This window comes from Babylonia areolata, chromosome 4 (genome assembly GCF_041734735.1).
Source record: "Babylonia areolata isolate BAREFJ2019XMU chromosome 4, ASM4173473v1, whole genome shotgun sequence".
NCBI lineage: Eukaryota > Metazoa > Mollusca > Gastropoda > Neogastropoda > Buccinidae > Babylonia > Babylonia areolata.
In genome coordinates this window covers 36,057,460-36,080,543 of record NC_134879.1, presented here as the reverse complement: position 1 = coordinate 36,080,543, position 23,084 = coordinate 36,057,460, and the positions used below count along the sequence as shown (strand labels likewise).

Genomic DNA, 23,084 nt, shown 5'->3' with positions numbered 1-23,084 from the left:
GTAGTTCCCTGATCAACCTTCAAGGTTACTGATGTTATACCATTCAGCCTCCGACTTCTGTGTTCATGGACTGCAACTCCATGTTCAAATGTATACATGTGAGTGGACTTTAGTGTGTGGGTCTTTTTAGTCTGCCATGTCGGCAGCCGTACCTATCAGTGTGTACATGCTGCGCATGTTCACTTTCAGTAAGTCATCAACACTGACACCGATTACAGGATCTTTAAACTGTGTATTTGATCATCTGCATGATGTTTACCTGGGAGTTTGGGAAATAGATCTAACACCTTAATCCTACCAAGTGCTGTGACCAGGATTCAAATCCTAACACTCAGATTGAAAGTCCAACACTCTAACCACTCAGCTATTCTGCCTGTTATTGTTCAACCAATATAACAGGCATCTTGCTTCCAAATCAGCATTTTTAAGCATTCTTATTCATAGATTCTGGGCTGTCAATGATGGGAATGTGTGATCTCTTATTTCAGTGAGGAAGTGTAGATGTATAAATCTTTGAACTTATTTTTTAGATCTTACATGCATAGTTGTATGATAAACATTTATATGTAAAAAAAAACTATATGGCTAAAACTCCAATAGAAACGTTAGCATTCCACCATAAGAATAACTAGTCGAGTAAATCCATCTCTTTGGACAGAATCATAACTCTTTGTGATGTATACATGTTTGTATGTTTTTTTTTACCTTTCCAATTCAATTACTCACATGCATTTCAATATCATCTTCTGAAGAATCACTTTCGTGGTGGAATGGCTTCATCTGCACCATTTCCGCCTGTTTCAGTACTTCATCATCTGAGTATGCAAGGTCTACATCCGTGTGCTCCTTCAACAAATGGACAGGTCAATTAGAAACACAATTTTACCTACTGCTTTACATGCACACACACACACACACACACACCTCTGCGTCTCTCATACACCAACATGATTTAATCAGGCTTGTGCATGCACACACAGAGCGTCACACACATACATGTATGTCGCATTCACCAGTCTATATGCATGAGCATAACTGGCATATATCCTTACCTGTTCAAAAGGTTCCATTTCAGAACTCTCATTCAATTTCTTGCTGGGCTCAGAGCCTTCCTCTTCTGCAGATAAATCGTCTTTTTTTCTTCCATGGTCTTTGCAAACTTTCTTGGGGCCAATCATTTTCCCATGTTCTCTCTTCAGCACAGCCAGGGATTCTTTTTTGGTTCGAATTTCGCTATGCTCTTCCTTCACAAATCCAGCTTCCTCCTCATCTTCCTCATCGTCTTCTTCCTCATCTTCTTCTTCCTCTTCCGCTTCTTCATCCTCACTGGTTTCTGTGCATTCGTCAGAGTCCATGCCAGCTCGGTTTGGGTGTATGTGTCTGTGCTGATGGAGGTGTTTTCCGTAGGTGCTTTCTTCAGCAATCTTGGCTGCTTCCAGAATGCGATCCTCCTGCAACACACCACAGTAACTTACAAGGTGAGTCAGCCCATTTTTTTCTGTGTATCTTTCAACAGTCTCTTTCTTCCATTATAGTTGTAAAGGTTTGAATAAATAAATGAAATCCTGATGCTTCGCTGAGTACTGAAAACCACACAAACATGTTGAATGAACATATGTTTCCACAAAATAAGAAATGCAGGTGTGATCTTTTGGATACGATTCTGTTAAATATTACAACTGTTCTTATTTTCATTAAAAAAGAAAAGAAAAAAAAATACTATAATCAAACTTACTATACCAAAATCCCCCCCATTTTCCTATCAATTTTTATGTTTGTCTGCCTATTTCAATACATCCTGACTCACTGACTGAAAATCATATGTGTTGATCTTTCTTTCTTTCTTTCTATCTAGATAGATATACCTACACTATAATGGAACTTTTCATGGTGAATGACACTCAAACACAAATCCGCCACTGCAGCAACAATCTGACACAGACTTCTGAAACCTTTATATTCTTATTCAATAACTAATATTCACACAGACCTGAAATACATGTGCTGGCACAATTCTCACACCAGCAAGCTACCTATTGCTCACCTGAATGCTGTCTTCACTGAGGTCGGACTGAGCCCCCAGACTGCTGTCAGATCCTAAGCTGTCCTCATGGATGTCGGGGTTGTGGTGAGCGTGGGCACCCAGAGGGTGGTGCATGTTGCAGCAGTTCTCCTCTTCCTCACCAGAACTCTCCATGTCCACGCTTCTCTCCACACACTTGCCGGGGAGACTCCTCCGTCGCTGCACATCACAGCGCTAACGGGTTTGACGTCAGTACATGCATAAAAAAATAACAAACTGAACGGCAGGGGACAGGGGTGAGATATCCAGAGTGGGGTAAAATACGTGAGGGGGATTATCTCCTCCACCCACTCCAAATATCAGAGTGGACATAAAAAGAAGGTAAAAAACATATCTGCACACATACACACACAAGCATACATACACACACACACACACATTCAGACACTCTCATATATATACATATGCAAGAGAAGCAAAACTCACTGTTTACTTATGTGAACCAAAAATTGTGAAGACTCAATAAAACATGTTAGTGTATTTGACAGGCTGTTATATATATAATTTCTTGCTTACCTTTTATGAAAGTTAATACAGTAAACAACAAACTTCAAATTTCTCAGAAGACACATTTTTCATGCAAAAATAACCTATCGTCTCCCTTGACATCATTCTACCACAGAAAACATGGCTGTAAATAACCACAATAATATCAAGAAATACATCATGAGAAAAGGAAACCAGTGATAAATATTTTTATTTTATTTTATATATTTATTTATTTTTACCTTTTTCGCAACTTTTTGTCGACCAGATCGCTTTCTGGTGTCATCCTCTTCCCTCTCACTGTCACTTGAGCTGAGATCATGGTTTCGCTTGACTGACTTCCCCATGCCTTCATCACAAAAAAGAAAACAAGGTCATGGGCAAACGATATAAGCTATTTCATGTCCAGAGAGTCTGCACACATTATACTTTATCCACAAATTTTCAAGCCAGTCACATATTTCCTCATATACTCTGCAATGATCCCAGACTGTTGAGATGAATGGCCCTTGGTGAGTAGTGCAATTTTGAATGCTCACAAGAAAATGATATGAATCACAGTGGTTCATATAAGCAAAAGACTGGACAGAAACCTTTGCTACTCAAAGAAAGAATTCTGAAAATACATTACATGACATGAAATACAGACTTCTGTTGTATCAACACAAAATAGACTGGGCAAAGGCCTGGTAAAAGAAAAATCCCACATGTTAACAAAAATATTTCAAAATTTTGTTTTTGTCTTTTTTAGTTTACTAAAGAGCTCCCCATTCTCAATTCTGTTTTGGTGCAGGTGTTGATGGTTCACATTTCATATCAAATAAGTAAGTAAAACATTATATAAACATCTTACCTTTGGTGGTTGCAGCCTCGTTGCGGAGAGCAGGGTATGGTCTGACATGAGGCTGAAGCTGTTGCTGAATGGCTGCCTGATGCAGGTGGTGGTGGTGGGTCATCCCCACATGCCATTTCAACTTGTCTAGCGTTGAAGCGATGACCACTGTCTGAAATTAACATAGTAGTTTGCCCTGTACATCTTCTTCTAAAATTATATGATCACTGAATGTGAGTGCCAGCAGTTCCAAGGTCCACAAACTGAAAATTATTTCTCACACAGCTACACCAGAAATTCACAACCCAGTGAGAAGTTTTAATCCCGAAAGTCATTCAGTAATTCTAAAACTCTCCCAAGTGCAAATTAGTTACTGTTACCAGCCCACCTAAAAGGACATTTCAGAAGCAGTATTCTTAGTTTTCAGAGATCAGACATGCTTTCAGAACTTAGCATAAAGATGTCTCCATTTTCCACCCCTCTTTCTTTTATTACATCAACATATTCATTTGTGTATGCATGTATGTATATGACTGTGTTTGCTTGTCTGTTTCTCTGTGTGTGCTGTAACTGTGACAGATGAAAGGCTGCAGGCAGCAGGTGAATCAATGAAGCAACAATCTCACCGATTCGTTGTGCTCGGCAGGGTCCAGTTTACTGATCAGATCACGCACATGCTTGCAAGCGTTGCTGTCCAGGTTCTTCAACAGGGCAGTCAGCGCGTCATACACCTGCTTGCTGCAGTGCTTCAGCTGGGGAAAAAAATAAACAAAATAAAAAATCACGCATATCTTATCATCCAGCCCACTACAAATAAAATGACATGCTAAGAAAAAACACTTATCCTTCAGTGTTAGATTTTCTTTGTGAAACAACAACTAGGTTACTCAATAGACATGCACAAAAGAAAAACAAAAGCACAAAGTAGTAGGGTAAAGAGAAGTAAAGACAGAAAAATCACAGATACATGCATGCAATTCTGACCACCCCCCACCAACACACATGTATAACCTAATACACTCATGAAATTATCACAGACACAGTGTTGAGCAGCAAAATAATTTCATCAAGATATACTGACCTGACAGGAACTCCAGATGGAGTCAAGGTCCCTGTTGCTGAGCCGATATTCCATTGCCAGGAACGTCAAGATCATCTGACTGTTCTTCACAATCTGAAAAAAGCATTCATTACCATGTCACCCACTCATTACAACTGTCTGTATCGAGATATGGGAGTCTTCAGTTTCAGGGGTCAACAAATAAATAGTAAAATATTTGGCACAACTATGCAAATCTTATTCTGGTATGTACATGCAAGAAGCAATGCATCAACAGAATAGTGTGGACAAACTGTAAAAGGTACCTGATCCAAAACTGGAAATAAAATGGGTAAAAAAACCGGAAGATTTCTTGTTATACCATGTAAAACAAAACACAACTAAAAATCTGCAAAATCACTTATCTGACTGATCATTAGCAGTCATCAGCTTTCAGTCTTTGCAAATGTAGCAACTCTTAACCATTTCACCATAAACACACTTTGCTTTATTGTATACTGAGAAATTTTCCAGAAATTCTATTGAAAAAACAAAGAAGAAAAAAAAAGCTTGCAATCTTAGTTCAGTTACATGAAGGAAATAATTGGTTGGGTCAGGGCGATTCATTTCAAGATCAGAACAGGGGATGGGTAGAAACACATGATTTGAAAGAAAAAAAATCCAGACAGTTTATTCAAGTTGTTGCAAGTACTGTGAACAAGAGGTGAACAGCCAGAACAAGAAAATGCGGACACAGATGTGAAGCTGACTGTGTATGCTAGTTAACACACAGCCTGCTGACCTCCATGTGGATGTTGGGCCCAAAGATCTTGACCACCAGCTCTTTTTCAACCAGCCAGTCTGCCAGCTTGGCTCCAAACCTGAAACAAGATATCAATAATGTACATTTCTGTAACCAACAGGACTGAAATTACTTTAAGCAATGGTGCTTGCATTTGATGGACAAAGAAAAGCAAAAACTGTTGGGAGTGTGTTGGAGTATGTTGATATGTCAGACATGACAAACATCAGCTTTTTTGTTTTGCTTTTTTTTTTTTTATCAAAGAGAGAAAAAATGTACACTGAGAAAGAAAAAAACACATCAAGGTCAATGCTTTTCAACTGCCATTTACATTTTAATACACTGATTATGTGCAAAATGAATCAAATCAGGTAACACATCAAAGTCATCACTTTTCAACTGCCATTTGCATTTTAAAACACTGATGATGTGCAAAATGAATCGAAACAAAACAAAACACATGCACACGCAGAAAGACACACAGACAGCAAGGTAACCTGTCATTGTATCAGCTAAAACATGGGAGGGACAATAACAACCTTCACCCTCTTTCCTGTCTGATATAGTCATAACAGCAAGATAAGTTTTGACAAAGATGGGGGCGAGTTATTCACAACGACAGCCTTCTTCTCTCTTTCCCATTTGACACTGTTCTTGCTGTGCAATACAGACAAGAAGTGAAGAAGGAATGGATAATGGAGGGAGGTGGGAGAACGCTGATGTTCATAGAATTTTTTCACAAGTGACGTTTTGATGCACTGAAGTAATGAAATATCGCACCCTTTAAAATTTTGTTGCTGGAATTAAATCCCAGGTGCAGAATATTACATACTGAATAAATAAGGTCAGCTTGACCTTTACAGATTCCATATCAATCAATATAAAATAGACACACAAAACAGAAAAAAAGACTGCTTCATATATGTGAAACAATGTAAGCAGCAACAGACATTTGACTAATTCTAAGAAAACAATCTTCAAATGTGAACATTTTTAAGCATTCCTCTAATTTAAATTATGTACCTGACTTTCACTCATGCAGTATGATCATGAAGGTGATGGTTAAATAGGTTTTAATAAATATTTATAACTATCACACTGTCCAGTTCAGCTGACTACCATTTGCAGTTACTGGGAAAAAGCCAACGTTATAAGTCTACTGTACACGCAAAAACAAATACAAGCACAAACATCTGAAATATTCATAACACTGACTCACACTGAGTGCACACAGGAGTCAAAGCAACCACAATAAAAAAAAATAAACTGAAACAAGATGGACAAAAAGAAGATATGCACAAAAAGAGAAAAGAGTTGACAATGTGGAACAGAAGACGAACCGTGGTGCTTCCTCCACTTCACCACAAGCAATGGCTTCATTGTACAGTGCAATCTGGTTCTGAAACACAAAACATCATACACTGGAACAGGCAAATTGGGCCAACACTGCAGGACTTTCTGGTCTAAAAAATTCACCCAGGTTTGCTTAGGCTAAATCAAATGCACATGGATATAAATGAGAATTTCGACTCAACACACTATGTATATCTTCTGTGTAACACTGTCAATATTCTGTAAAACTGAGAACAGCTTCACAAACCTCAACACTTTATTTCAGTTTTTATGTTCAAGGAATGGGCGGCCTGATGGAGTGAGTGGTAATGTTCCTATCTGCTCAAAACTATTATGAACAAAAATAATGGAAGCGGAGACAAAATAAGTGACCAAAAGAGATGCACAAAACTGTTACTTACATTGATCTGTACAATTCCAGCCATGCGAAGTGACAAAGATTCACAGTTGAAGAACTTGTAAGCCAAAGAAAGTCCTTCAACATCAAATGTCCGGCCAGCTGGACGATCAGGTGTCTCTTTGACAGCTGACAGGATGGAGTCTGTGAGACCACGATTCGCAAAGGAGCGAAGGTCACTCTGGGGCATGCTGCACAAATACCTGGGTACAAAAAGAAAAAGAGACATAAAAAGAGAGAAAGAAAAAAAAGAGAAAAAAAGGTTACAGTTACATATGAGTATGATCTATGTGTACACATGCCTATAGAGCCCATGACTTCTATACAGATTTATCATTGTCCTATATGTTATCTACTGTGCACATCAGCATCTTTCCTTTTCAAATTCTGGAATGGCACCAGGAACAAGCAGACGAATCTGAAAGAATTAATGAATTTCCCGTTGACCAGTTCAGTGCCAGAGAATTTTGAAAAAAAAAAAAAAAAAAAAAAAAAAAAAAAAAAAAAAAACCGTTCTCTCCCCTTGCCAGGGAATTTTGAAGATTCGGAGGTAATAAATCACAAAAATTTCTAGCACAAAAGCTAGGGGCAATACAGATGGAAAGTAACGTTTTTGTGAAGGAAAATAAGAGTAGATTCTGCTTCTGGGCTTTTTTTCCCCAATTGGGTTGATTGTAGATTACTGTTCAGGTATGTAAAGTCAAGATAATTTTGTGCAACAAAAAAAATCTATTTCCACCTCTACATTATGACATCCATAAAGAAAAGAAACAAAATACAGCCAGAAATACCATGCCTATTGTCAGATTATACCTGTAGAAGAAATTAAAACAGGCTATCAGTTTATAAAAACAAAACACAGCTCCTGCAGACATGTAAGTCACTGTCCCAACAATGACACAGGTGGGTAAAGTCAATGTAAAAGGTCAATCACGGTCTCAGATACTGAGCTGGCAAGCTTTTTGACAGCAAAGAGTCTTTGCAAGTGAGAGGGTGAAGTTTTTTGATGACATTCACTCCTTTCAAGTTGCACAAAGGCCGATTAAAGTGTCTGCTATGCATCTGGCTTGCCACCTCTTCAAACAAGTCATACAGCTGACTCAGCGGGAAAAAAACCCCCATTAAAAACAAAAAGCATGTGTTTCACGTCCAGTGCAGGTTCAATTCTGCGTTTCGTGAAAATAGTGGAATATTGGCGGTTGTCGATTTCCTACAGTCTGCATTGAAATATGAGTACACTCTTCCCAAAAGCCAAGCTCCCTTGATGACCTCTGGCTGGTATTTGACCTATCGTTTTACATCACTGCCCTCCCTTTCCTCCCCCTTCTTCCAACGCTCGCTGCTAGTATTCTGTCAGTCATAGCCACTTGTTCAAAAATGCTGTCTGATTGGATGGACAGACTGAATTACCATCAGATGGGCTGTCAATTTTATCACTGGCGTTGTCAATCACCTTCGTTTTCAAACCAATCATCAGACAAGAGAGATCTTTCTCCATCGCAAAAGCTGTCCATAATCACAAGCAGAGCTTTCAGAATTGTGTAAATCTGCTGACTGTGACTATTTGCTTTACTGGACATAGTTTCCAATGCCTTTTTTTTGCACATGATGCAACCCCCTTTTCCACACGTGTATCATGTTGTCAGTTAGCAAATTATTATCGAGTAGAATGGGGTCTTCTACCTGATGTATGTTCATTTAAATAGCATTTTTATAATCCAGACACATCAAACTAACTGTTGAGTCTGTTTATGTGAACTAAACCAAACACCAATGAAGGAAAAATCAGAACATATGCAGGATGTCAGTGGACGTCTTATTAGTGCTATGGCAATACTTTTTGTAGGACGTCAGCTAACGTCTTATGGGCACTCTACTGGTTAATCCAATTTCTGAAATGGGAATGAGAATTATCACACCACCTGAAAACAGGTGGGTGTCTGAGGAACTCTTTACTACAACTGGCTCTTTGTATTATTTGAAGTCACATAAAACAGACCAAAAGAGAGACAGAAAGGAAACATCCATTCAAAATACTTTTGACACTGACCTGATCACAGGAACTCGAAGTGGCATGATGCTGTGTATGATGGTCTCTGGATTCAACCAGTAACGTACCTGTCAAAATAACCAATACTTTAATGAAACAAATCTGCCATATACACTTTAAAATTAGTACTCCAAATATATTTCAACTAAACCATTGTTTTTATTTTGAATTTCTTTGCCATTCTTTTTTTTTTCTTTATCTGTTCAACCTAAACTGAAACTGTCAGATATGCATGTTTCTTGTTTAAAAAACAAAACAAAACATACATGATCATCTGTGTGCGAGTGTGCACATTAGAGAATGTGGATGAGAGAGAGAGAGAGAGAGAGAGAGAGAGAGAGGAGAGTGAGTGGGTAACTGAATAAATGCAAGTGGATAAAAAGAGAGTGCATCTGAGCATGCATGTGTGTAAATCAGCACTTGAAAAACAGATATGCGTACATTTGCAATGAACTGAATCAAATGATGGACCAACTGGACGGGCACAAGATGAATACTGGGCGACTTGAAGCACTCTCCTATGTTCTGTATCAGGTTTGTGTCACACAAGAAGCAGATGTTTCGCAGGAAAAAGGCTGAGGGCTCATCCTGAAAAAATAAGAAGTAAAAGAAAAAAAATCAATGACCAATATATACAACTACAAATAAATAAATGAAATATAAAGTAACTGCATAAAACAATATAAGTAACAAGTTATTTCTAAAATAGTTGTAAAAGCTGTTCAGATATGCACCAAAAACATAAAATCATGGAAACAGTGCAACAATTCTCAAGAAGTGACTAGTGAGTTGGACCTGTGCACAGTTTAGGCATCTGATCCACAATAATTTTTGATTCACTTCTGTAAACAAAGTGAATCTGTGTAATAACCCGTTGTTCAGTTGTCCGTATGTCTGTCTGTGTCCATGGTAAACTTAAACTAATTAATTTTTTTTTTCTGGAAATTCTTTGTCTGCCAAAACCAAATTTAGATTAAACATAGGTGAAAAAAAATCTTCAGTTATACCAATAATAGGTTGTAAGTCTTCCAGATTAAGCGGTGCTTCTGGATCATGAATGGTTTACAAGCATTGTTCCAATTTCTGTAAATATCATCATATCTTCTCTAACCAGAACCACTTAAATTTGTTAATACACAACTGCCTAAAACAGAGATGGGCACAAATATTTTATGCTTCATGAAAAATACACTATCCCAGAGAATGCCGTAAGCATTGCCTTTATACATATCATGTCTCACACACAAGACAACAGCATTTTAAAGAAGAGTAACTCCAAAAGTGGAGTGATGGCCTGGAGGTAATGCATCCGCCTATGAAGCGAGAGAATCTGAGCGCGCTGGTTCGAATCACTGCTCAGCTGCCCATATTTTCTCTTCCTCCACTAGACCTTGAGTGGTGGTCTGGACGCTGGTCATTCGGATGAGACGATAAACTGAGGTCCTGTGTGCAGCGTGCACTTGGCGCATGTAAATGAACCCACGGTAACAAAAGGGTTGTTCCTGGCAAAATTCTGTAGAAAAATCCACTTCAATAGGAAAAAAATAAAACTGCACGCAGAAAAAAAAGAAAAAAAGGGGGTGGTACTGTAGTGTATCAACGCACTCTCCCTGGGGAGAGCAGCCCGAATTTCACAGAGAAATCTGTTGAGATAAAAAGAAATACAAATACAAATAAAAGGAATGGCATGGGGGTTGAGTAGGATGTCACTGGTGGAAGACCACAGATGAAGAAAAGAATAGACAACAGAAAGAAACAGACAATAACACAATAAGAGCAAAAAACGTGGAAATTTCTTGTACAGTCTTCCAAATACAGGAATATTAAGCTTGTTTGATATTCCATGGGTCATTCCATTTCTACCCCAGTAGAAAATGAAATTGCACAAAGAATAACATTCAGTTTAAAGGCAACTGACCTGCTTGTTGTAGTTCATGGACATTTTCTCAATCCTCTGCAAAAGAGAATTTTAGTTCAAAGTAATCAAAGCTATCTTTTTATTCTAAGCGCTTTTCCCAGACTAAAGCAAATACAGATCACTTTACAGATCTGCCAAAATCTCTCCTTCTCTCTCTATCCCCCTCTCTCTCACACAAACACACACATACACACACACATGCATGCACGTGCGCACATTCGTTGGTTCTCAACATTCAACCTGTCATTTATGAAACTTAAATATCAAACAATTTTGAACAATCACCATTCAACAAGTCCAACAAACATGAGCTTTAATTACTAACAATTTCAAATATTTTACAAACACAGTTAAGAAATATCACAGCTGGTAAGGTATATAATGATCAAAGAGTTGCAACTGCAATGTTCTTGTAAACAATGCAATCTTCGACATGAATAAAAACAAAACAAAACATGCAGACAGTTCGGCCCAAAACAGGCTTATCAATCCTACACAGACCAAACAACTCTGACTGGCTGCTTTTGACACAGGAGGGTCTATGAGTTATAACTTATTAGCTTGTAACATCATTGTGGTGCTCCACTATCATTTCAGTCTTCACAATACTTTTAAATCTCTGACTCCCCATTTGGAATATTATAAGATACTGGTATGTGAGGGATGTTCATTAAAGATTTCTCCTGACCCATTTCCCATGGACTGAGATGAAAGAAACTTGGCACAGTTATGTCTTTCTCTACATAGGTACCACCAAGGGTGGCACACTTCTCCCATCACTTTATACAGCTGTGAAGATCTTGCCTGTAAAAGTCTGCAGGTTGCGCCAGAAGCCATGACTTGACCTCAGAAATAAGTGTTTCATCGTCTGGGAAGTGCTTGTCCAAAAATTGCTTCATGGTTGGAAAGAGGTGGAAATCAGATGGTGCGAGGTCGGGAAATTAAGTGGGGTGAGGAAGCCATATAACCGTGCCTTCCTCTGGGCAACATGCGAGTTGTGAACCAGGACACTGTTTTGCAGGAAGCAGACACCTCTGGTCAGCATGTCACACCTCTCGGTTTTGATGGCCTCCCACGATTTTTGCAGCACTTAAGTACATTATGTCCTGATAAATGTGGTACCCTTTGCCAAGAAATCCATCATCACCACTCTGCACTAGTCCCAAAAAACCCTGAGCATGACCTTGCCCGCAGACAGTTGAATATCTGCCTTCTTCGGAGGTCAAAATGTTTCCAGTGTTTCAGCTGGGCCTTGGTCTGTGGACCATAGTGATGGACCCTTTGTCCTGCGTGATTAGTCTGTCGAAGAAGTCCTGGTTTTCTTGGCAATTTTCAAAAGAGCCTGGGAGCACATGACTCGTTCCTGCATCTGGAAAGGTGTGAGCAACCCGGGAATCCATCATGCAGATAACTTCCGCATGTGTAGATGGTCATGGATGATTTTTTCCACAAACCCACATTGATATTGACATCTTGGGCTAGTTGGCAAATGGTTATGCAGCAATCCTCCAAAATCATGGCCTCCAGTTGCCAGATAGTGCCTTCATCAATGCGGACTGTGGTCGCCCAGGAATGGGAGCCGTTTCCAACAATGTCCGACCACACTTGAACTGATGATGCCAGCACTTGACTATGTCATACGATAGGGCATCCTCCCCATTTGTCTCTTTCATCTCATTAAACATCTCCCTTTGTATGCAACCTCTAAAATACAGAAACATGATGACCACTCTGCATTCAAATGGCTCTATTATCACACCTTACTTCACCACAGCACCTGTAAAAAAGAAACTTTTGAGTTCAGATCACCAGATCACCAATTGATCCATAGAGATACGAATCATTATACATGTGCATTTTCAGCCTCCTCCAGCCTGAAGTCAGTCAGGGGAAATCTTAAATGAACATCCCTTGTAGAACACACATTCCTGAACAGGAAAGTTCAGCAGAGATAAACTTGTCAAGATCTCCAAAACAGGTTTCTGGTGCAAAAGCACTTTGAAACATGCCAGATTCTTGCAGGATATATGTTGTTAACAAATAAAAACTTCATAATTGTCAACTAACTTGTAAGTCATGTTCTTTGTGGTAAAGTGAAAAGACACAAACTTATATTCCCAAAACACTGTTAAAGTGGCACATCATCAAGCTTTGATTTCGCCACCATTGTGTCTCACATTGTGCCAGCTTTTTCCCACCTCAAGAGTTATCCTCTCATGACAGAGGTTGACTGACAACCTGCAAGTGTAGATTTGACTGTCGCAACTGTTTGCTAAGATCAGCTTTCATTTTGCAGCTGAGAGTAATATTGGGCTGGTTTTTGTCAGTTGTTTGATTTTTTCATTCTTTGTTTTATTTGTTTGTGTTTGTGGAATGGAACATGCAAGTAAGATTGTTCTCTGAGTAGTTTCAGTTTCAGTGAGTTGTCAAGCAAGCGGACTGGTCCATATGTGTACACCGGTGACTGCATAAAAAAAGAAAGAAAAAAAAATTATATATAACATGTGTGTATAGCATACTTCAAATTGAAGTTATATCAAAACAGCAGCAATATTTTTTGCAAATGATGTAATGATACATTTGCTGATGAAATAAAACCTACTACATCATCATTTCTATGCATCAAGGTGTAGCACACTCCTAGCGCATTTCTGACCAACTGTAAAACAGACAATATTGCCTGCCTTATTGCATTTCAACAGTTCTGCTTGTCACATCACAATGCTGACTCATCACACAAGCTATTTGATGGCAGCAGACAAAATTCACTTGGGCTGAGTCCAATTTTTGGTTAGTTATATATGTCTGAACTGGCATGTGTGTGCGTTACAAGCATCTTTGTGGTTTTTACAATTTCATTTCACATTTCAAAGCCACTTTGCATGAGTCTATGAAGTTAAAAAATCCATTTTTCTGGGAGCTTGAAATCAGACCTAAAATGCAAATTTACAAGAGATTTGTTCTCAAGAAGACAGAAAAGCCCAAATGATTCACTTTGTATGCATCAACACATACACAACAACTTAACTGAAGTTTCTCTTTCTAATTCTCATGACGCAATGGCAACAAATGTATTTCCCAAACATCAATAACTTGATGTGTTAAAAAAAGAAGAAGAAAAGCCAACACTGGACAATCACAGCCTTTCAGTGGATTACTGTATCTGACATGATACACAAGTCACTTACTGTCATGTCACAGTAACAGCTTATGGTTGATGTCTCGAAGGGCATTAAATCCTGAAAAGAAGAGTAAATGTCTTCAAGGTTCCTGTCTGAAAACAATGTTCTTCAGAAATCTGATCCATTCCATCTAACAAGATTGCGACAGCAGACAGGCAACACGAGAATGCTCAATTGAGAATAATCAGCAATGGCAGGGGGGGGGGGGGAGGAAGAAAATAGCAAAGGATGGGTGGCAAAAAGCAAGCATGAAAAAGGGAAGAAAATGAATGAAAGGATTAAGACACAGCTGAACTCACAATAACATGTCTTAAACATTAATCAATTAATGTCCAATAACATGTTTGTTTGTTTTCTTATTTCTTTTTTTTTCTTTTTTTTTTACCTTGTCAAATATTTTTATTTACTAGGAGATAAAAAAAAAAAAAGGACATTACAAAGCCCAGGAAGAAAGTGGGTATATGGGGAGAAAATACACTGTACAGACCAGGAAGAAAGCAGATTTGTGAAGAAAAATATAAATACAATACAAAGCCTAGAAGAAAAACAAATTTATGGTGGGAAGAAAAGTATTATATATCATGTCAAGACCAGAAGCAAATAAGAATTGACAGAAACAAACAAACAAAAAATAACAACAGAAGCCAGGTCAAAGGCGGAAGTGAGGGGAAAGGGTATAAAGAACTGAAAAAGTGCATCAAAATGTCAAGGAGTTCAAAAAGTGCATCAGGATGAGGATGTCAAGCAGTTCGCAATAAGGTCCAAACATGAAACAGACAATGAAAAATTACAATTTAAAAAAAAAAGGGAAGTGGGAAAAATAAAGAGGAAAAACAGAGCGCAGAAAAACTGAGGAAAAACAAAGTATAACACTTATTCGAGGTGAAAGCAAAACTGAAAACAAAAAGTACACTATCAAGTCAAAAGTGGATCATAAAATTCAAGAGGAAAAACTAAAATGCAGTCCATAAATGAGACAGAATTCAATGAAGAAAGCTCACAACTGAAGCCATATAGGAAGCAGAATTAATGGAAATGGGTCAATGTCAAGCCAGGCAAGGAAACAAACTAACCTCATCCCACACCTCCAAAGTACATCAAATCCAGATATGTAGCAGAGTGCATCATCAGTGCAGATAGGAATCACAACAGATTGGGGGCGGGAGGGAGGGGGGGGGGGGGGGGGGCTAAAGTACATCATCAGTCCAGGTGGGAAGCAAAAGTGTGAGAAAAGAATGAAGAATGTGAAGTCAAGGCTCAGAAAAAAAAGTGGTGGGCAGACAAGCATAATCACAAGATCTACTGAAAGCAATGCTTGTAACATGTATGAATATAGGTGTACTTGTTCCTGATATAAAGTTATATTCTTTTTCTTGTTTGGAGACAAAGACTGTATCAAGATCAACATGTGACTTGTTCATGATTAACGGAAATATTTAAACTTTAATTCTACTTCTGTTAACAAGAGTCTTCCGTCAATCAGTGATGAGATCATTAATATTTTGACTTTCATTGAGTAATTAAAAATATATACCACTTAATAAAAGATTCAGCGACCACAGAATTCGCTGTGTGAAATCTGGGCTGCCCACCCCAGGGAGAGCACAAAGCCATCATCCAGCACCTTTTTTTTCTGTATGTAAGAACCATATGCCGTGAGCATACAGACTTCCCTGAGGAGGAAATCGATGAAGGAAATCTCTGAATGGCAGAAGGCCAACTGCAAATCCTGGCAAAGTGGCACAGAGTGGTGAAAGGTTGCTGAAGTGGCAACAGCACAAAGCCTCCAGAGCTATCAGAATCCTGCATTAACAGAACTGAAAATGCCTAAGGTTCCAATGTGTAGGCATTCCGACCTGGCTTCCCACCCATCTAGGACGGTTTCAGGAAGTAAGGAAAGGCGTAAGCGGTCAGCTTGCTCCAGAGAAAAAACATTCGCTACCCAAAATTCTGTGACTCCAACCAGCGTGACAGGAATCAAAGAGTCCTCAACAAACCTGTGGTAAAGAGAACCCCCTTCTGTGGAGACTATAACGCCACACCCCTTGCAGGGTGTCCTTGTGTAGGGTCCACCATGTGGAGGACGCTCTTGAACCTTCTGCGAGCGCCTGCCTAGGTTGATACTGCCCCTATGTGTCTTGTTGAAAGCTCAATGCCTTGTAGCACCAGCAAAGGAGAGCCTTGGACCACCACATGAGGATATCTAAGGCCCCCCTCAAACCTCCCCTTTTGTGTCCATGTACATGACAGTAGTGTTGCCTGTGAACGCATGAATATTCTGGATGGCTTCAACCCAAGTGGAGTGGAGACAAGCCCAGCAAACTGCTGCAAGTTCCAGAAGAGTGAAGTTTCACTTGGCTCCCACGACGACCCAGTCACGGCTGCAAGGAGTGAGCCTGAGGGGGTTCCCCATTACTCACGAGGATGCACCATGAAGAGTGCCCCTTGAAGTATCGGGTCAGTGTGACCCCCTGAGCCAGAAATGGGAGGGGAGGTAGATAAGTTATTGCTGATGTACTTCCAGGAACCAATCTCCCAGATGTGCATGACCTTAGGCTAAGCCCTCGAGACCAGCCTTGTTTGTGTGCACCGTGAACTGAACGCTGAAACCCCTGACTGATTGTTATGGATTGTATGGCAAATGTCGTCCCTAAGAAGTCGGAAGACTGGCTTAGTGAGAGAGCGCAATTTCCCTATTATTGCGACAATCCCTGTTGTGTGCACAGCTCCCAAAATCTGGATGTGTGAACTGTAAACAGGGCCTGCGACTGTGCCAAGTGGAGTCAGGTGAGTAGGTACCTACCTTGAGGAACTAAACTCTGAACTGAACCTGGAAACCCCTGCCAGCCCCACCGTCAGAGGATGGGTTGCGCTGGAATGACTACATGGGAGGGCAGAGAGCTGGGTTACCCAATACCTCCACATGAATCTCAGGTACCGGTATGATGCCGGATGAATGAGGATCTGGACACACACAACCTGCAGGTTTAAAGCAGTGGCACATCACACGTCTCTCAACTGCGTGCCTGAGAGTTCATAAGAATGTGGCCCTGTTGAGGGGGGCAAATCCAGGATTGGGTCACCACCCTCTCGGGACCTTGGAATCACCATCAAGCGTCTCCAAAACCTCGGGGATATCCCCACTGTCGAAATGCTGTCATGCTCCTCTAACCTGGGTACATAAGAGAAGTGGGTCACAGAGGAGGGTGAATCTTCTGCCCAAAACAGCATGCACCCCAATTCTAGCCCCAACATAACCCAGTGGTTGAGTCCCACTTCACCCAACTGTTGTGCATGAGAGAGAAGCCATGCTTGCCAGGGCTGAGCGACTTGAGGGTCTGAAATGTGTCTGAGTCATCGGGGGTGTAAATAGGCCCCCTATCTGTGCAAGGGACAAAGACCCAAGGAGGAGTGCTGCTGGGTGGGAAATGACCATGAGGCAGCCTTTTCTTCTCCTGGGTTGTTAGAGAGATAGATGACGGTGCCCCTTCTGGCAATCATGGAGTTGATGTGCTGGCTGGTAGTGGTGTCTGCCTTAACTGTCAGGCGCACAGCCACTCTGTCACCCATAGTAGTCAGCCATGGATGGCTGAAGAGTTCATGAGGTTCAGGAGAAGATAACTCCGAACCTCGCAGGAGTCCACGCTCATCCCACACGTGATAGGCCCTGTGAGGGAAAGCGGCCAAGGCATAACACCGAGGAAACATGTAGCAGACACCGACCAGCCTATTTGTCCCCCTTAACCAGCCATCATGTACAAAAGGATGGCCAAGGCAGGGGAGGGAAAACTTTGTGGGACAAGACCCCTGTCCCACCCAAGAGGGCAACACACAAAAGAGGCTGTGTGAATAGGGGTGAACAAGGACCCAACCACACCCATGGAAGAGTCCTTTTCATTTGTCTTGTTTTGTCTTCTCTGTCTAACAAGGTAATTCCCAGGGGGGACAGACCCTGGGGACAGACCCCAGGGACAGACAAGGACTCTACTGGGCAGGGGTAGAGAAAAATTACCCCTGTCACTGAGGGTGGGTTTATCAGCCACCCCAGTGCTGTCTGTGGGAACTTATGGCAATAATTGGACCTGGGGGTGGTGCTGTGGTGCAAAAAAAGGGTAAATGGTGACAGTGTGGAGTGAAGGGCAGATTCCGAAGGCTAATGGCTGAGTGACCCATGTGGGCAGGGTCAGCCCCAGTGCCGCCAGGAAGGAACTGTGTTCAGTCTGATCAGAAGGTGAACATGGACTTGACCTGTCACCCAGGAGAGGGCAGGAAAAATTGTCAATATTCTCCCACTCTTCAGAACATCCGGTCAAAATGGACCTCCCAGACCTTACTGGGCAGGTTCCCCTCACACCTCTTTGTTATTTGAAAACATTGACACTCTCTTGCCCACTCTGACACATACAGTAAATGAAAGTCTTCTGTCAGGTTCTTTCCCCTCTAGTTATAAAGCCGCAGTTGTAAAACCACTACTTAAGAAACCCTCTATGGATCAGAATGTTCTACAAAATTATCGTCCAGTCTCAAACTTATCTTTCATGTCTAAGGTCATTGAAAAAATTGTTACGAGTCAATTATTTGAATACTTAAACTCACATTCCCTGCTGTCAATCAGCATACAGACCTTCACACAGTACAGAAACTGCACTTCTCAAGGTCACTAACTACTTACTTTTGGCACTAGATCAAGGTCATGTTTCTGTTCTTACTTTGTTAGATGTCAGTGCAGCGTTTGACACCAGACCATACACTTCTGTTGCACATCCTTCATCACTACTATGGAGTTTCTGGATTAGCTCTTTCTTGGGTCAAAAACTATCTTTCAAGTCACATTCAGTCATCAATAATCACTCATCACAACCAGCACCTGTTTTGTTCGGAGTTCCACAGGGTTCTGTCTTATGTCCTTTACTCTTCATCATGTACACCAAACCTCTTCATGCACTCATCCGAAGTCACTGTGTTTCCAATCAATCTTTCACAGATGACACACAGCTTTACAGAACATGTCACACTACAGAAATAGGTCAAACCATACAGACTATACAGTCATGCATCACAGATGGCAGATCATGGATGACAGATCACAAGCTCAAACTAAATGATAATAAGGCAGAGGCAACTTCTCATTCACTCAAAGTGCTCATTTTCTGACTTGCCTAAACCTTCATCTATCCTCGTACGGACCTTAGACATACCTTTCTCAGCATCTGCACGCAATTTAGGTTACATGCTTTCTGATAACATGACACTTGACACACACATCAACCACATTTGTAGGTCAGCATACGCAGCACTCTGACAAATCAGCTCCATTCGCCAATATCTAAACACAGAAACCACAAAGACTTTGGTCTGTTCTTTTGTTCTATCTAGACTGGATTATGGAAATGCTCTTCTTGCTGGCTGCCCCAAACACTGTATTGACAAACTTCAAAGAGTTCAAAACTCTGCAGCATGACTCACTCTCAAAGCTAAGAAACGTCAACACACCACTCCCCTACTCGCTTCCCTTCACTGGCTCCCTATTCAAGCACGAATACAATATAAACTCAGTCCTTTGTCACAATTTCTTCATTGATTCTTGTCCCGTCTGTCTTTCAGATCTACTTTGTCTATGCACCACCCAGACAACTCTGTTCTTCAAGTGACAAGCGCACACTGTCCATTCCAAAGATTCGTACTAAAACTTAAGGTGAACGTTCCTTTTCTTTTGTTGCACTAAACAGTGGAATTCACTGCCCTCACACCTCCGTTACACCCCAATACCCACATTCAAGAGAGCACTCAAAACATATCTTTTCAAACTATACTTCTCACACTGAAAGTTTTCAATCTGCATATGCTTGCTGTGGTTTTTGTTGCTGGGTGTGCTCTTTGTGTTGATCTGTATGCATCCGTGATGATTTTGGTGTGTTTTTTGTGATACCTGGTTCCCTGGTGTTAATTTTTGACAATGGTGAATGTGATGTGCGTTGTTTTGCTGTGATTTGCACCTGTGTGATTTACTGTGATGGTGCCTATGTCGATTTACATTCTTTATGACACTTAGTCCTACACATGTATATTTCAGCCAATGCTGTGTGTAACTGTGTTGACTTTGTACATATTTTACGACACTTAGTCTTAAATTTGTATATTTTATTATAAAGCGCGGTGAGCCCCATCTGAGATGGGGGTACTGTGCTATATAAGCCTACATTTTATTATTTTTTTAATTATTATTATATACCCAAGGGGGTCTCCTGATTTGGGAATGCAGCCTCGTGGGAAGAAGAGTGAGCCAATCAAAGTTGCTAGAGCCCATAGACCGCAGGTCTAGCAACGCCCACGAGGGTTGTGCCAATCTAGACACTGTGCGCCTCCTGAAATGGTTAGGAAGGGACCCATGCATGCACACCCATCAATCTCCCCAATGTAGGAGTGAGTGGTAAAAAGAAGCCGCAAGCTTCACCGATCTTGTCTGGGTGACCCAGAAGCGGTCAGTCCCTAGAGGGAGGCGCTAGAGACCCTGGATCCCATGTAAGGGGACCCTAAGGTAAAGGGTCCCTGAGGGGGGTGGGGGGGGGTGCAGGTGACCATGGAGACTGCCCTGACCAAAAAGTGGGTGTTACAGCCAAACCCTTTGGTGCACGGCACCTGGTAAGAGATGCGTGGCAGAGTTCAGGAGGGAGAGTTCAGGCCTTGTATCAGCCAAGCATTTACCTTAGGTGCATCTGCATCAGGTCTGAAAAGGAGAAATCACCCTTGAAGTGTGACTGACCCTCAGAGACCCTCCTCAAGGGTCCCTGGCACCAGGACCTCCAGCGGGGATGATGGTAGCCCCATAGGTCCCATCCAAATTGGGTGTTGGGACCATGGGCCAACCAAGACGTGGACAAGCTGGAGCCACCCAATGCTCATGTGCACTGTCTCCTGATGCACAAGCAAGGGTCCCGCCTGCAGTATTCCCTCCCATGCTGGGCTGCGATCGAGTCCTGGTAGAGAAAAAAGACATGGGGCAAAACGTGCTGGGCTGAGACCTGGGAGGCAGGTCCGCAACTGAACCCAGAACATACCAGGGGTGAAAACACCCTGTTATCTCTCGAGGGGCAGCAGAAACTCTTGGATTCCTTGATTTGATGAGGGTCTGGAGGTGCAAGGACCCAAAGGGGAGGTGATGATGAGCATGGATGTTGTCATGACTGAGAAATACTCGGTCCCTCCACAGGGCTGGGTTGAAATCAGGGTAGGGAGAGGGCCTAGCCCTCCGCTGCGCCTGGTGTGGCCACAGGGCAAACCCCCATTGGGAAATCAACCCATGGGCACCAGCCATAAGGTGTCTGGAGAACATCTTCAGCCACACATGAGAGTGAGAGAGCCAAGGTCCTCATGTAGCACCTCATGAAAAGAGGTGGGGACACATATGTGCTTGGAGGCAGTAAGGCCTACTGTTCTTCTGACTACCTAAGGATGAGGTTGGTGAAAGTGCAAGCTTTCCCCACCTGGGTAGGAAGACCCGAAAGTGCAATGTCCCGAGTGGCGCACCCCTGTATGGATAGAACGGGGGGATCTACCCATGAGTGCCAACCATCCTGTGGGCCTATCCCCAGGGCTCACTGGCACATGGACTTTTAGAAAGGGAAAAAATAAAGAAAAAACACTCCAGGTCAGCAGGAAGTCCAGTAACCTGTCCCGACCTCGGTGTCACTGGACTGCCTGACACGTGCATGCCTCCCCCAGCAGGGAAGACCGGCCGGATAGCGGGACAGCCTGACATGTGCGTGTCTACCCCAGCAGGGGAGACCCTACGGATAGCGTCTTCACCTGACAAGCAGATGGCTGCCATGCGCCCAGCATCCCCTCCCGTAGGGATACTGGGGTGACTTGACCTGTGGAGAGCACGAGAGTGTGGCCCTCCTGAAGACCATAGGTGTCCATCCCCACTGAGGGATGTGGGGGAGGGGACTCGGCATGGGAGGGATGGAGAGAAAGAGCAGTGCCACCACTGACAGCCTGTCCATGAACAGAGAATAGACGGCTGAATCACGCCCCACTGTGACATCATGTCTGGCCTATAACATGAGTATAAGACTGGCTGTGTGAGAGAGAGAGAGAGAGAGAGAGAGAGAGAGAAATATATGCATGAAAATAACACTTCTAATGCATAAAAGGTTGGCAAAGACAGAGCAAATTGATAATGTCACTAATCTGAAAAATGATGGCCACTGAGAATGATTGAGTTGCTGCGATAAATTTTGGCCAAGAAGAGCAAACAGATAAGCCTGGTTTGTATCAGTTTGACATGGTACAGTGTATGACACCCAAGTGGATTTTTCTTCAGAATTTAGCCAGGAACAGCTCTTGTGTTGTTTTTGGTTCTTTTATGTGCATTAAGCACATGTTGCACATAGGATCTCTGTTTACCTTCTCACCCAAAAGAGGAAAAAGTTACTGCCAAAATAGAAATTCTAAATTGTGACCTTATGTCTTCACAGTTTATCATTTGTCAAAAACATGCAAACTAGAATTAAGTACTGTACGCTTTCCTTCTTGCTGCAATAGTTTGAAAAGTAACATTCTGCATCAAAACAAAAAAAAGGGTGCCTGAGGGGGCAGTCTTGATGTTTACTATGTGTGCAGCCATGCAGCAAACAACACACATGCAGACAACTGACAGCTATACACATTGTGCAGTTAGTGATGTTGCCTCACTCCCATCTGACCATTAACAGTATCTCATGACAGACTTATGATCCTGACTAACACTGGACGCCAGTGTGGGGGAGGGCTGCTCTGATCCAACATACACAGGACACCATCTACTTATCAATCAGTCACAGAGCCAGACTGAGCAAGCATCCTCTAGAGCACGAAGACAACAACACATCCAATGAACAAGTTCCCAATGAACCTGCTGACACAGATGACACTGACAGGAACTCAAAAGATGCATGGTCAGA

At 41.7% G+C, this 23,084-nt stretch overlaps 1 protein-coding gene across 6 annotated transcripts in view; it reads right to left on the bottom strand.

The window, feature by feature from the left end:
* LOC143281121 (ubiquitin carboxyl-terminal hydrolase 34-like) overlaps positions 1–23,084 on the bottom strand; it is a 118,102-nt gene that overhangs the window by 80,640 nt on the left and 14,378 nt on the right. For 4 of the 6 annotated variants that reach the window (XM_076586100.1, XM_076586101.1, XM_076586102.1 and 1 more), the window contains 14 exons: positions 14,149–14,199; positions 10,961–10,996; positions 9,484–9,630; positions 9,043–9,110; positions 6,997–7,195; positions 6,583–6,641; positions 5,243–5,321; positions 4,483–4,575; positions 4,028–4,153; positions 3,423–3,573; positions 2,812–2,918; positions 2,045–2,242; positions 1,053–1,451; positions 727–846 (listed from right to left, as the gene is read on the bottom strand). In XM_076586100.1, coding sequence (XP_076442215.1) covers positions 727–846; positions 1,053–1,451; positions 2,045–2,242; positions 2,812–2,918; positions 3,423–3,573; positions 4,028–4,153; positions 4,483–4,575; positions 5,243–5,321; positions 6,583–6,641; positions 6,997–7,195; positions 9,043–9,110; positions 9,484–9,630; positions 10,961–10,996; positions 14,149–14,199 — 1,833 coding nt within the window. The remainder of the gene's footprint in view (positions 1–726; positions 847–1,052; positions 1,452–2,044; positions 2,243–2,811; positions 2,919–3,422; positions 3,574–4,027; positions 4,154–4,482; positions 4,576–5,242; positions 5,322–6,582; positions 6,642–6,996; positions 7,196–9,042; positions 9,111–9,483; positions 9,631–10,960; positions 10,997–14,148; positions 14,200–23,084) is intronic. The other 2 variants (XM_076586104.1, XM_076586105.1) reach the window with 1 other exon arrangement.